Below are 14,911 nucleotides of genomic sequence, written 5' to 3'. Positions count from 1 at the left end.
ATATTGCTATCGCCAATAGGTAGAGGCAGCCGCGCCTTCTAAGTGCGCCGTGGCCTCTAGGGGGCGCCAAAAGTCGGGGAGAAGTCATCTTGGCTCCCCTTGAGTTAGCGGTTTACGGGGGAATTTTACCTATGTTTGCGTACATTCTGCGGTTAGCGTACAATATGGCGTCTTGTGTTAACATACTGCAGGAGTCAAACGTTTTTAAAGTTTGTTTTTAATAACAAAACGTCCCTCTATGTTAGCATCCGGTTAGCTAGCTAAACAAAAGGGCACCTGTCATAATGTCTCAAACACCTTATAGTTTACATGCATGATACCATAGGTTACAATATCACCCGCTACTACTGGAGAGCTGCTAGCTGCTGGTGCTCAGGTCCAACATGTGTCCTCTGTGATAGGTCGTAAGATTGGAAAAGGGTGGAACAGTTTGGGTTGAATGGTTGCAGAATGTTGCATCAGTAAATGGCACTCGTTCATTCTGGGGTTCTCGCTTTACGAAAACTGCCAGTGTTACTTTTGCTTGTGAATTGTGGTGATTGCCAAGAGTGGCTTCAGTACCTGGGGTCAACAGTTCAGAACAACAGAGATGGAATGGGTGGAGGAAGACAAAGAGTTTCAGCTAAAATGAAAGGAAAGGTATCCAAAACTGTGGTGAGACCAGCCGTGTTGTTTGGTCTAGAGACAGTGCAACTGAGGAAAAGACAGGAAGCAGAACTGGAGGTAGCAGAAATGATGATGCTGAGGTTCTCATTGGGAGTGACCAGGATGGATAGGATCAGGAACGATTACATGAGCGGGCCATTACATGTTAGAAGCCTTGGAGATAAAGTCAGAGATAGTTGGGACATGTCCAGAGGAGATATAGTGAATATATTGAGATGCCAGCTAGGAGCTGTGGAGGAAGACCAAAGAGGGGGTTCATGGATGTAATGAAGGAGTTGGTGTGAGAGACAGATGCAGAAGACAGGGTTGGATGGAGGAGATTGATTTGCTGGAGGGAAAAGCCCAAAGAGGAAGAAGAAGAAGCCAAGAGTGGCTTCAGGCTCGCTTTTCTCTACATCCAGAATGTGCAACCTTGCAATCCAAGATGGCTGATGTGTGATGGGCCACAAATGAACAACACATTTCCAAGTAACTAGACAATCAAAATGAAGTTGGACTTGTTGAAGAAAACATTTATTCCCAAAGCCATTGTTTTATGGTGTGTACATACTACTCTTATGTAGAACTACAGCAAATGTCTGTAAAAATACACTTAGATTATTAGAAGCCTTTTAATTTTCCCCAACTGTCACTCCTTTTCATAAGCAAGATTTTTGTTAAACCCATCAAAGTCTTTCATGCCCACCCCAAGGAAGAACTATGTGGAACTATGGATGCACAAGCCTGCGGTGTCTTTTAAGGCCGTGTAAACTAGAAAAAGCTTTGTTACAGACAGCACAAACATACGGTCTCTCTCCGGTGTGGGTCCGCATGTGCAGCGTGAGAAAGCACGACTGGACGAAACCCTTTTCACAGATGCCACACTTAAAGGGCCTTTCTCCCGTGTGGTACCTGCGATGGATCTTGAGCTCTGCGGCGGATCGGAAAGACTTGTCGCAGTCATCGCACTTGAAAGGCCTTTCGCCCGTGTGAATCAAAGTGTGCCTGACCAGGGCGTCTTTACCAAAGAAACCCTTTCCGCAATGCTCACATGGGAAGCGCATGCCTTTGTGATGGAAGTTATCGTGTTTCAGAAGGCATCTCCTGGAGGTGAAGCTCTTCTCGCACTGTGAACACGCAAACGTGGGCAGGGCTTTGTCGCTCAGCGGTTCGCCAGAGTGGTGCACGCGTTCCACGTGCCTCGTCAGAGTGACGCCGTGACGGAATTTCTTGCCGCACTCCCAGCAGAGGAAGGGATACTCCTTTGTGTGCTTTTTCTGGTGCTCCAGAAGATCGGAATAGGATCGGAATCTTTTTGTGCAGTGCGGGCACTGAAACGGTTGGTAGCCGGTGTGTTTCCACTCGTGTCGGATGAAACGCTTCAAACTGGCAAACGTCATCTGGCAGTGGGTGCACGTGAAGGGCTCGGTGGGATTGTGGACGTCGATGTAGTGCTTGTGCAGCGACTTGAACACGGGGAAGTTCTCCTCGCACTGGTTGCACTGGAAGGGCGTGTGCGATTCCTTGTGCATGGCCAAGGCCTCAGAGTCGCGCACCAGTTTCATGCACACCTCGCAGTAGAGCGGGTTGTGCGTTTGTTTGTGGGAGTCCAACGTGGATTTGTACTTGAAAGCCTTGTCGCACTCGTTGCAACGGAAGCAGTGCCGAATGTCGTCGGTTTGATCGGGGTCCACCTGCTGCTCGTTGTAGCAGATGTTTCTTAGGTGAAACCTGAACGTCTGCTTGCACTTGAACTCCACACTGCAGTGAGGACAGTAGTAGGGACCGTCCAGGATACTTTTACTGTCCTCTGGACTTTTTTCTCCCAGTTCTTTGACAGAGATCTTCTCCTCAGGGAATGAGTAGTCAGGGTTGTCTGCAGGCACTGCTTGATTGGCTGGATCACATAAAAGTATGCTTGACTTGTCCTCCTCCTCCTCTTCTTCTTCTTCGCCCGTCACATCTTTGTCTTTCTGGGCATCTGTCTGATGTATCCCACTTTGACATTTGTGTTGCTGCAAGTACCGCAAGCTCTTGTAACTTCTCTGGCACCGTGTGCAAGAGTACGGGAGCTCTTCCGAGTGCTGGGCCATGTGGCGCTCCATGAATTTGGAATGACTCACCACCTTGCCACATACTTTGCAAGTTCTCTCATCCACGTCATCGCTCTTAGCAGAGTCCAGGGACTCTGAAAACCTTGTAGGGCTGCTATCCCCACTGTCAGTGGCAGCTGTCCTTCCAGATTTCCTCCACTGTGACAAAAGGCGCTTCATCTTCAGGCCGCGGTTCTTCCGCATCGGCCGCTTCAGCAAATCGATATCTGGATCCATCGCACCAGCCGGCATTTGAAAGTCCTCATCGACAAAACGCTTCTTTTTCCTCCCGCGTCTGTTTGGCGCCTTTCCTATGCTGTCCAGCACAGTCACTTTGCCGTCCTCCCCAATGATCAGGGTTTCAGATAGGTGGTCATGGTGGTCTTCCATTTCGCAGTCATCGCCATCGGTACCAATGTCCGTTTTCCCCTCACTACCCATTCCCAACCACGACGTTTGCACATTCTCTTCGGGGAAGACCATTTTGTTGTCAGACTCAACCTCCATTTCTGTACCAACCGCATAAACAAGGCGACTCTCTGAATCCGTTCCCGTCTGGTCATTGACGATCACGACTCTTTTAGCTGGAGGAAGACACAGTGCGGACAGGATGCCGCTATCGACCTCGCAAGAATCTGCAACAACAACAGGGTAAAATTAAGCTTCATTGCCACTATGGATATACAGTCATGCCTTGTTTATCACATAAACACTCTTCCATACCATAGCTGGCTTCAATATTAATAAATGAAATATTTGATTAGTTTTTTTATACCATTATTAGAGCCCTCTACACATGCAATAACACCCCATCGTCACCTTTACACTCATATTACATAATATAGTAGACATGATAAGCGTTGGTAGGCCATGACTTGAATGTTAGCATCATCCATTCTCACTATTTTCACTTTATTACTGGGAAGCCAGTCGGACATGCATCTGGTATATACAGTCATCCCCTGACAACATTGCACTTTCATTAACTCCATTGCGTGGTTTTTGAGAAATGAATCAATAAATGGCTGTTTCGTTATTAAAATACAACTTGTGTGTAGTATTCTGCTCACAAGGCAGGAGTAATGACATGAAATACAGTATTGAGACATTACATTACCTTAACACTGCATGAGGACGACAAAGTAAGAAGCCAAAAAAGTACCACTTTCACACACCATGATACTTCCCAAAGTTATTGTGACACATGTTAAGGTCCATATCGCCCCAATCCTACTTAACATATATAAAAAAAGTGCAATTTCATACACGCCTTGTTTTTTTTTACCAATGTGATGTTCTAACAATGGATGAATGCTCTCACCAACATCCTCCAACTGGCTGAGGTCTTTGTGAGTATCCAACACAGTTCTCAGTCCCTGGGATGCAGTGAATGACTCCAAGCAGTCTTTCAGGACGGAAGAGGAATCACTGAGCAAAGATGCAATCTGGCAAAGACAAGGCAGCTCATGGTTACTATTGCAGAGGAAACAGGCTCCTGTATGTACTAAGTAGTCATGTTTACGTTGTTTTATTTGAGAAAGCTGCACAACAAGGTGAACATGCGGCAAAACATGCAACCATACTGCAAGTTTGACTGCATAAGCTGGACTGACATGAAATTTTCTCACACAGCTCTACCAGACCCACCACGGTAACTTTGGTAGGTGAGGTAGACCACTTTAGAGGACTGGCAAGCATGTCTGGAACATCTGAACAAGATTGGCAGACAAACCTGGAAGCCGTCAAACAAGGGAATGTGTGGGGGGGGGGGGGGCTTGGCAACTAATGGTCCATTGAACAAGGCTATAGAAGTGTTATCTATATTATAGAATATCTGTATTACATTCCATAGCATGACACCAATGTTATTTACCAGTGCATGGCCCGTCCTCCCATCTTGTCACATGACTGTCCAACTGCAGTGCAGATGACCTACCTGATGGAGAGACTGACTTGGAAGAAGCTTCTCAAGTCTGGAGAGGAACAGCCACATCAATGTCTGGATTGCTTTGTCGTAAGTGGGACCAAAGTCCTCAGGGAAAACATCCTGTGCACGCAGATTACATTATTACATTACACAGGAAATGTCATCTATAGTACACAAACAAATATACCGCCTTTATAGCATGACTGCACTCAACATATGTCAAATATTATGAAATCATGAACCCACTTTGATGGCGGACATTGCTAGAACCCTGGTCTACTTGGGATCCCATCCCAAGTACTATGCGCCAACCACATTCAGTTAGCAGTGCATCATAATCACATCCCAAGATAATGACCTCGAGCCAAACTACATTTCTGTGACATTAGGGTGAGCGACTCAAACATACTTGAAAGAAGTTCTTCCTTTCTTCGGAATCGCGCAGCAAATTTCGCACCAGTCCCATAAAGTGAGAGTCAGAAATGTCAGGTGCAGCACTACAAGTCTGCAAAAGAAAGGGATTGAAGGTGACAATGGTTATTAAAGACATCCATGATGGCTTCACCCCTCCCTATATGTCATGGTAAAGAGAATAACGTCTTCACATGAACTATCTAGCCCAGGGGTCTCAAACACGAAAAAATTATTACGTTTGATTAATGTTCATGTTAAAGGTTAAATAACTGTTAGTAGTTATCCTCCCTATCCGTGTGGAAGTGGTAAGTTTTTGGCTATTTAAGTTTAAAGGAAATAACTTGAAGGCTACCATTTAGGTCGCTAGCGCTCTAGTTTGCGAGTTAGCATGTGTCTCAAGACCCTGCAGTTGCGCAATATGTTGTAAATAAAAAGAGTATAAATGTGACTATAGTCGTGTTTTGTCATGTCTACAGGGCTCTAATAATGCTTTAATTTGAATCGGAAAAAAATAATTTGTCTACCCACCAACTGTATGTGGTTTCTTAAGTTTTTATTATTTGCCGTCTTATTATTATAATATTTATTTATTTATTACTGATTGATTGATTTTATTTATTCTTGATTTGTTTATTTATTTTTCATCTTATTTTGTGTAGAAAAATAAAAAGTAAGATATTTGAGAACAGTGGAATGTTTTATCAGAGCTTTTCTTGTAGAAAATCAAAACCAAAGCAAAGTTTATTAATTTTTCTGTTTTTAATAAATGTGTGTTTTTTGTTTTTTTTTGGAAAACCTGATGCGGCTCAGTCTCGCCCAGACCCTAGCTCCAGTGGCCCCCAAAGTAAATTGAATTTGAGACCCCTGATCTAGCCTTTGCATCTGAAATTAGTACAGCAAAGACTTGTTACAGAGCAACATACGGCACGCTAAGATGGCCAACACCAGCTACCGAACATGAATGTTTTACTATAACGCCACAAAGACGGTAACTAATCACAGTTCCAAAACACGTTGTGCCCCGCACATTCAAGTCAACACACAGTAAAATAACAACAACAACAAAGTGTCAACACTCACCTCCACTTTCCAGAGTGTTTGGAGGTTTTGCATCCTATCAAGGTGTGGTTGAATGATCTGGAGGTCGGCGGTCTCCTCCGAGCGGCACAGCTCCAAGATGAGCTGCAATGACACCCCATGGAAAAGTGAATGGAAGGTTATGTAAGGCAAGGCGGGTGCCATACTGCATAATCACTCTTTCATGGCTTATCCTTTTTACATACACTGACCACAATTGGATGTACAACCTGATACCATCAGTGCTTCCCCTCGCCTGACAGCTTTTTGGGGTGGGGTTACACACACATGCACGTGACATACTGCAATTGCTCCTCCCCAGTAACATTTCACAAATTTCATGTGTCATTTAATTCAAGCAGACCAGGTGTACTAATGTTGCTGTTTTTGCTGTATTACAATATATATTACACATCAAGACAAACGCATACAGCACACCATAGCCAACTGTAGTGTGATCACCCCTCATCATGATATTCTTACAATACACTGTTGATACAGTAATCCCACATTTATCACAGTTATTGGTTGCAGATATCACCTTTACACTCCTTTTATCCTGTTATATAGTCAATATCATCGGCGAAAACAGACCTAAAATGTTTTACGGACGTGTGGACAGGAAGTGGCGGACCCAAATGTAGCCATTTAATAACTCAATTTTGAACCCTGTTTTCTTCTTCAAAGGTCCAGTGACAAGACCAACTAGCAAGACCAACTAGCAACTAGCACCATATGAGGAGCCAGGACGCCACACTGATAAAAGCCAATAACGCATCAAATGCAGCTCTGATAAGTACAAAGACCCTCCAATGAGGCCAGATTAGCCCTCATGTGTTGTGCTGTAGGTGGTGGTGTACAAATCAAGCGCTCCTTTACTGTAAACAAGCATGGCATCAGACTATTTCCTTCAGCTTTTTTATCACTCTTCAATTCAAGATGCCTGTATTGAAAGACACACCAGGGCAATGAGTGGAGATGTAAATAAAGTACAGTATAAACATTGCTAGTCACCTGTCCTTCTGTCAATCATAAACCTGCACACCCAGTTTATACTGCCCGCTAAGCAGGACAGATTTCTACAAGAGATATGGCCATTGTTATTATATTCTGTTAATTGTATTAGTAACAAAACAATAATTATTATTATAATTAAAACAATTATTTTCCCATGCGTTAGTAATATGGGCCGAAAGATGTGGAGGGGATCAATACTGCCCCATTGTTTGGTCAAACTGACTTACCCGAGCTCTGAGACCCAAAATAAGCTCAGCACGTTGCCTGCTTGACAGAAGTTGTGGAACTATTTCAGTAACCATGAACACAAACTCCTCCAGCAGTCCATAATCCGATACAATCTTGTGTTCTATGGTCTGCCAGATGGCTGCCGAGACGAGGCGAATAGGTGGAACCAGGAGGCGCAGGGTGGGGAGGGGGAGAGAGGGACCTAAAAGTGACAAAAAGTGAGATCAGATTGTCTAGCATTTTCACATAGCACTCTTGAAGCCATGCAGCAGAAACCCTAATGACATGAGGTTGTTCAACACTTCATAGTTCAATAACCAAGAATGACATTTTTTGGGGGGGAGAAAAATCCACAAAAATAACAAAATAAATCAACAAAATATCACAAAATCAACACAACCACAAAAAAATACGACAGACGAAATCACAATATTCTAACAACTAACACCAATAAATATACCTTGATGAACAAAATGTAGCGCAAGTGCAGCGACGAGGATACGTGCGCCATGTTTACCACATGCTAGGCTACGTTCAATGCATAGTATTCATTTATTTACTTTAAACCAGGGATCTCAAACAGGCGGCCCGTGGGCAAAATGTGGCCCGCAGGACACTAGTTTGAGGCCCCCGCCTTGATATGAAAGTTTAATGTTAGTGCGGCACGCGCAAGGTTGATATGGATGCTGTATGGTATCATGTACCCAGAAAAAATTATTACGTTTGATTAATGTTCATGTTAAAGGTTAAATAACTGTTAATAGTTATCCTCCCTATCCGTGTGGAAGTGGTAAGTTTTTGGCTATTTAAGTTTAAAGGAAATAACTTGAAGGCTACCGTTTAGGTCGCTAGCTCTCTAGTTTGCGAGTTAGCATGTGTCTCAAGACCCTGCAGTTACGCAATGTTGTAAATAAAAAGAGTATAAATGTGACTATAGTTGTGTTTTGTCATGTCTATAGGGCTCTAATAATGCTTTGTTAATTTTAATTTGAAAATTTGTCTACCCAGCAACTATATGTGGTTTCTTAAGTTTAGATTATTTGCCGTTTTATTATTATTATTATTATTATTATATTTATTACTGATTGATTTTCTTTATTCGTGATTTGTTTATTTATTTTTCATCTTATTTTGTGCAGAAAAATAAAAATTAAGATATTTGAGAACAGTGGAATGTTTTATCAGAGCTTTTATTGTAGAAAATCGGAACCAAAGCACTGAAAAAGTTTGTATATTTTTCTGGTTTTAATAAATGCCTTTGTTTTTTTTTGAAAACCTGATGCGGCCCAGCCTTGCCCAGTTTGTTTATTCTCTCGCTAGCAGCAGAAAGCTACCACAAACCAACACTGTTGCTGTCTGTAAAATGGCATCTCTGGCCTACAAGATTTTGCAACATCTCATGCAAGTATCACATGATTTCGTATTGTGTGTGTGACCCAACATGCTAATATTCTAAACAAGTAAGCAAAGACAAACCACTGCAAAATTGTTGCTAATATTTTTGGACAATTAGCGAAAAAGAAGATGAAGGAGGAAAGGATGCGGGGCACACTTGATGCATTTTTAACATTAAAGATGTGGTAAAACCAATCCAATGTTGGTCAAGCTTTATGAATAAATTAGAGATAGCTCTGGTCAGTGTTATAGGTGCAAAAAAAGCAAAATCGTGTCATATTTAATAACACATTTAATTAATAATGTATTTAGAATGTGACAAGGGACCACAATTACGAGCTGCGAGAAGAAAACGGAACGCGGGCCGCACTTTGGATGCGTTGTCTGTAGGCCGTGGCATGTATTTTAAACATTAAAAAAAATGAAGGCAGTGTACATATGGCATCTAAAGACAGGCTGCGGTATCATTACACGACCAAGAGGTGAAACAAGTCTGTTGAAACTGCGCTGTGACGCAAATAAATGCACACATTAAGTATGTAACACTCTCTACCAGTTGCTAATCTTAGCTGCTGACGCTAGCTAAGGCAGCGGAGTATACATAATACCGGCGAGGCTGCACTTTGACGCTAACCAGGACTAAAACAATCAAAATATTACAAAATAAATATGGTCAAAAGGCTTCACATTGCGATAAATTGTGTTTATTCGGGAATTTAACTATTCGGCGATGTGTCTTAGCAATGCTATTCCCGCGCGCGGACTGCGGTGCGGCCTAGCGAAACTAGCTAAAAGTATGCTAAACATAAGCTATCCTTGTCTGTTTAGCAGCACTCACCGGGTAGCTCTGAGACACCTTCATCCATCCTCATACATTTATTCACATAACACCGCTCTGAGAAGATTGTCTCATGTGTTTAGCCAGGCCTGCACTTGAAAGTGGGACCGTAGGAACTAATCTTTGTACGTCCAAGAACGCTTTCCAGTGTGTTCCGCCCGGAATAACAATCCGTCGGACAACCACTGGAGTTTAATGGTTCCGTGTCACACCCTATTTTTTATTTATAGATTATTGTTCGATATTTTTCACAAACTGAGAAATTAAGTTCATTTTGAGATTTTAAAATATTGTTTTGATATGATATATTTTTCACAAACTGAAAGAGTAAGTTATTGGACACAGGAATGACAGATTGGAATTGAAATATGACCTTTTTTGACAGCAGTGTCAATAGAGAAGCTCAACACAAAATGAAGCTTTTTATTATTAAAGGACAAAATGGAGGAATTGTTGTCATTCAGCTACATTGGAGGCCTTTTCAGCATCAAGCTTTTTGAAGGATTCAGTCAGGACTTGGACCAGGTCACAAGTCTTCATTTGGTTTTAAATATGACATGAATATGAATCCCTCAAATTGATAAAGACCAAAAATGCACAAATTCTCATTTTGTAACTTTTTATTGGGAAAGGGCTTCAACAACTTTCTATTTAGTCCACCATTGTTGTCCATTCTCTTCTCCTACGTGTTCTTTTTGTTATATTTTCGCTCCTTTTCTGCATCCTACTAGGCCAAGATGCAGACCCAGTTCAAATTACATGAAAAAAGCAAGAGTAATAGTAAACAAAGACCATTTTATAAAAACATTTATTTGTGGCGGCAATGGCAACTTGTTGAAAACTTCTCATAGGAAATGAAAAGATGATTTTACTGGCATGACAAGAAAAGCGGGAGTTTGAACAAATGGATTCAGTGTAAGAGTAGGAAGAGTGAACAATATTTGTGGGACAATTCCATGGACTTCCTTGTTTCCTGGAAACTAGTAAGATCAAAATAAATATGCCTGTGCCTATACTGAAAAAAGTTTGAAAAAGTCCTTCCCTGCCGTCCATTTTTTTTCTATCAGCACATGAGTTTGTCTTGCACGTGAGAAAATACAACATAAGGAATTTGAGACAGGTATACAGTCTATCGTGTGACAGTATTTGCCGTACAACCAATTCATTCAACGACATGGAGCACGACAACTGTCAAGGCATTTCAATAAGACAACTGCAAGCGTCTATCATGCTTTTTCTGACTTAGTCACATGGACAAAGGATGATGGCCTTTTACACGGGAATGCATACTTACCACAGAGTATTAGAGCCACATTGAAAGACAACTGACAATTTCCTCAATAAATAAGATGAGAAAAAGAGGTTTCAAAGTCAAATTTACAGGAATAAAGTTGTAAATGGACAAGAAAAAAAAGTTGTACTTTGATGAGAATAAAGTTGCAATGCAGAAAGTCATACTATGAAAAAAAGAGTTGTAATATTATGAGAATAAGTCAAATTTACAACTTGCCCAACAAGCCCAAAACAGCTGGGATAGGCTCCAGCATACCTGCCATCCGAGTGGGGATAAGCGGCATAGAAAAAGGATGAATGATTCTCACATCTGAGACTTGGGGGAAAAAAAAAGTCGCAAATGTATTGAAAAAAAGACAAATTTAGACGGGAAAAAAATAGGTGGGATATTACAAGAAAGCTCAGATTATTATGGTAATATTACAATTAAAAGATTATAATATATAATGGTAATATTACAAGAAAACAGTTGTAAATTCTCAACTTTATTCTAGTCAATTTACTACTTCTTTCCTAATATTGAAACTTTTCTTGTAACATTTTTCTCTTGTAAACGTACAACTTTATTCTCCCAGTCTTTTGGATTTTGAGGGAAAAAAGTTGTCAATTTCTGGACAAAAGCCAAATATTTGAGATGGAAGTCAGAATATTGAAAGAAAAAAACGGTTGGACCATTTCCATCCAAGGTTGTGTGAGATGCCATTTCCTCCAGTGGGGCAAACACTCTGTGGTGCAAAGTGCTCAAAGTAAGGAATTAGTTTCCCGCCGGAGCATGGAGGATGAAGCGTGATGCTTCGTAAAACGTGCGTGATGGTACATCATCAGCGTGCCATTTCAACCAGTCAATACCACCGCAAAAGTGTTTGGACTTTATACAAGGCTAAATGAAGGACAATTTTGACAACTGTCGAGTGTAGAAAAACACTTTCCACATTTTCTTTATACAAAGTAATTAAAAAGGTGGAAGAAGATGCATCAGAGACATTCGGCAAGCTAAGTGCAGATGCGGTGATGCTGGATCTGCTGCCGTGCTAGCCGTGTGTCTCAGGCATCTTGCTAGGAGGGAGTGGTGGTGGTGGTGTCCGCTGCATCTCCTTGTACCGGCCCCTCCTCCCCCCCGTCAGTCTGCCGTGACGCTCCTCTTTGGCTCTTATGCTGGCAGACTCAGCTTCTTGCCTTTTAGAACTAGAAAAGCAAAGCGGCCATGTTGGTGTGGGAGGGCCTAGTATACAAATGAGCTAAGCTGGTCGGTGGAGGAGTGATGGTGTGACCCATCAATCAAAAGGCACGAGTGACGGTGTGGTTTAGTGTATAAAATAAAAAAAGACCTGCGTGTACACTCACCTTTGGTTATGTACAAGTAGAAGAAGTCGCAGTAGAGGATGGTCTGCACCACCCCGGCCACAATAGCAATCATGTCAAAGAAGCCCTCGGAGTAGAACCTCCATATCCAGTTGAGGAGGTACAGCGCCCTGTACAGTCCCAGGAAGAACAGGTAGTGTGTGGTGATGGTCTCCGCCTCGCCCGTCTTGCTGATCATGAAGAGCTGGGGCAGGATGGCCACCGACTCCAGGTAGATGGAGAAGGTCCACAGGATCTGGAGGAGCAGTGGACATAAAGCTGAGTGAATGCGGCAAGTTCTAAACATTACAACTTGGATGCAGGCTAAGGTCTGACCTCCAGGGGGGAGAAGTCGTGATTAACCAGAAAAGCAAGGCCGCCCACAGGAACCACGAGAAACTCCACTCTGAATGTATCGTGGTTTCCATCATAAGTGGCCTTGAACTTGACGTAGATCAGGTAAACGGTGGCGTAGGCACATCCGATGTAGATGATCTGAAAAGACACAGCCAACCTGTTCAGCCAACATGCACCCCCGCCCCACATGGCCTACCAGGCAAGGGCGTGTCAGCGCTGCAGCCGCACGCCCCCCACTGTGGGCTCCGTGTGTGTGGAGGAAAAGGCTTAGAAAGTCCTTCACCTTCATGCTGGTGTTGTAGAGGGAGATGAAGGACGTGAGCAGGTCCAGGTAGCGAGTGGTGAAGACCAAGGCAAACAAGACCTGACTCTTTCCAGAAATTCCTGAGGAAGAGACGGTAAACACAAAAGGAGATGTGGCGTTCAAGGAGTGACATGCTAACACTTCTTTCCACTGAGCTCATCGTTCCTGCATGATGCTCCACTCGGATGAGGTTACATACGCTTGTGGTAGTGGGCCATCCTCCGTGTGTGTGTGTACATCAACCACCTAAAATGGCGCTCACGGCCCACAATGCAAGTATGGCGAGATTTGGCATATTCAAGGATGGTAAAGGGCCAGTCAGTGCCATCACATCCATGAAGAAATAATCTCTGGAAAACCTTTTGCCATTATTATTTTAAAATATATATAATTTTATAATATCTATTGTACGACATGGCGATAGGACAGGTGACTTCTCAGTCATGGCGGTGTCCCTGTCGCACGTAAACGCGGAAATGGGCTGCAACTTCCTGTTTGTACTGGCGCCTCACACAAACAACCAATCACAAACCTACTATGGGCTGCAACTTCCTGTTTGTACTGGCGCCTCACACAAACAACCAATCACAAACCTACTTTGGGTTGATTGGCGTCCGGCACCATAATGCTTCTTGCCTCATTGGCTGCCGAAACATTACGAAAAGTAACGAGTAGTAACGATGCTGGTTAGAAATGTATAGGAGTAAAAGTATCACCTTCTTTATTTAAGAAATACAGTCGGAACTAAAATAAATAGTAAAATACAAACATTTACAAGACTACTGTCTCATTTAGGCAAAAAAACTAATCTTCAGTAGATGCTGTGTTTTTCATCACTAGCTCGACAAAATATAAAAATAACAACACTCTGTACGGCAGTGTAAAAACCCTAGCATTTGTTTAGTCGTAATGGTAGATGGTTTCGAAGTGTTTGTATTAATTTGAAGATAATATTTTAAAGCTGACCGGTTTGGAGTGCAGGGAACAACAGGGAACCAAAACAAAGCTAACACTGTTACATGCATGCCATCCTTATTGCTACTACGACGTATTGTCTTTAATGTCCACGTCGCTATAGAAGCACACATCCTGTATTTGACAACTCCAATACTTTGGGTGCAGTATGATGCCACGTCATGAAGTCAGCTAACAGGCTACCGCTACCAAACAGTAAGCTAATTCCGTTCGCCATTGAAGCCCCATAAATGAATGTCGTCTCAAATGACACAAAACAGAAACACACATTTTTGTCCAGAGTGCAGCCTTTTCGGGGTCAATGTGCGGCGGTTAGGGTACCTGGGACGAATACATGAGCCAAACCGCTTTGAATGCTTGAATAAGTTAGTGTTTACATACGTTTTACATTTCAAGGAGCAGCTGTGAAAACAGGACTCATTGAGGACGGGACACACCTGGGACAGACCTTGTTTGCAGGCTAGCGAAAACTAGCCGACATGTAGCCATCGACAATGCTAACAGACTAACTTATGTGTTAGTCAGTGTGTTGAACCATTCATTCATTCATTTTCTACCGCTTTTTCCTCACCAACACGACATATTGTGATGTGAACTGGGGAGGTTTACTTACCGGCGCAGGACCTGGATTTCCATATTTTTAGCAGCAGAATGATGATGGCTGCTAAGTGGGACAGATCGCCGGTTAGCCTGAAAATATTCATGTTTCCAGGAGCTCCAGTACAAATAAGCGCAACTAAGACTATACGATTAGGTAAAAAATCGTCTCCAGTAACAAAAAAATAGAAGCGTTTTAGTTTTTTGATGAGAATTAAGTAATTGTATCTCTCGTAGATGAGGGAGGAAAATGGCGAGTAATACGCGACGTGGCCAAGTGGGTACTAGCCAATAGGAGATCAGAAACGTTTCAGGGGTTCGGCCAATCAGGAGTCGCCATGCTTCTTCTTGTAGTTCATTGCGGTTAGCAACCAATGTTGAGGTGCATAGCGCCACCTGCTGTATTGGAG

The 14,911-nt window shown here is 42.6% G+C and overlaps 2 protein-coding genes across 3 annotated transcripts; both read right to left on the bottom strand.

Moving 5' to 3' along the window:
* Nucleotides 1–1,163: 1,163 nt before the first annotated feature.
* On the bottom strand, nucleotides 1,164–9,812 carry LOC131109419 (zinc finger protein 271-like). The gene is made up of 7 exons (XM_058061381.1): nucleotides 9,635–9,812; nucleotides 7,401–7,603; nucleotides 6,160–6,261; nucleotides 5,075–5,170; nucleotides 4,675–4,785; nucleotides 4,060–4,183; nucleotides 1,164–3,373 (listed from the first exon to the last, which is right to left on the bottom strand). The coding sequence occupies exons 1-7, from the start codon at nucleotides 9,666–9,668 to the stop codon at nucleotides 1,374–1,376; spliced, it is 2,670 nt and encodes an 889-aa protein (XP_057917364.1). The 5' UTR covers nucleotides 9,669–9,812; the 3' UTR covers nucleotides 1,164–1,373.
* Nucleotides 9,813–10,425: 613 nt separating this feature from the next.
* Nucleotides 10,426–14,807, bottom strand: kdelr2b (KDEL endoplasmic reticulum protein retention receptor 2b). 2 transcript variants are annotated; one of them, XM_058062536.1, is made up of 5 exons: nucleotides 14,518–14,807; nucleotides 12,909–13,009; nucleotides 12,605–12,763; nucleotides 12,272–12,524; nucleotides 10,426–12,112 (listed from the first exon to the last, which is right to left on the bottom strand). In XM_058062536.1, exons 1-5 carry the CDS (start codon nucleotides 14,606–14,608, stop codon nucleotides 12,078–12,080), a joined length of 639 nt encoding a protein of 212 aa, XP_057918519.1. In that variant the 5' UTR covers nucleotides 14,609–14,807; the 3' UTR covers nucleotides 10,426–12,077. The 2 variants fall into 2 exon arrangements, with proteins under 2 accessions (XP_057918519.1, XP_057918520.1); XM_058062537.1 differs by lacking the exon at nucleotides 14,518–14,807 and adding an exon at nucleotides 13,129–13,387.
* Between the last annotated feature and the right edge of the window lie 104 nt (nucleotides 14,808–14,911).

This window comes from Doryrhamphus excisus, chromosome 22 (assembly GCF_030265055.1).
Source record: "Doryrhamphus excisus isolate RoL2022-K1 chromosome 22, RoL_Dexc_1.0, whole genome shotgun sequence".
Taxonomy (NCBI): domain Eukaryota; kingdom Metazoa; phylum Chordata; class Actinopteri; order Syngnathiformes; family Syngnathidae; genus Doryrhamphus; species Doryrhamphus excisus.
The sequence above is the reverse complement of the archived record's forward strand: the minus strand, read 5'-3'. Positions and strand labels throughout refer to the sequence as shown.

What these genes read in the sequence shown, in the direction of transcription:
- LOC131109419 (XM_058061381.1), bottom strand. Translation starts at nt 9,668, where the DNA reads ATGAGGATGGATGAAGGTGTCTCAGAGCTACCCG. An exon ending in AAAGGAAGAACTTCTTTCAA is followed by an intron (nt 4,786 to 5,074) that starts GTATGTTTGAGT and finishes CTGCGTGCACAG; the next exon opens with GATGTTTTCCCTGAGGACTT. An exon ending in CAGCCAGTTGGAGGATGTTG is followed by an intron (nt 3,374 to 4,059) that starts GTGAGAGCATTC and finishes TTGTTGTTGCAG; the next exon opens with ATTCTTGCGAGGTCGATAGC.
- kdelr2b (XM_058062536.1), bottom strand. Translation starts at nt 14,608, where the DNA reads ATGAATATTTTCAGGCTAACCGGCGATCTGTCCCACTTAGCAGCCATC. An exon ending in TCTACAACACCAGCATGAAG is followed by an intron (nt 12,764 to 12,908) that starts GTGAAGGACTTT and finishes GTGTCTTTTCAG; the next exon opens with ATCATCTACATCGGATGTGC. An exon ending in ACGACTTCTCCCCCCTGGAG is followed by an intron (nt 12,525 to 12,604) that starts GTCAGACCTTAG and finishes CTGCTCCTCCAG; the next exon opens with ATCCTGTGGACCTTCTCCAT.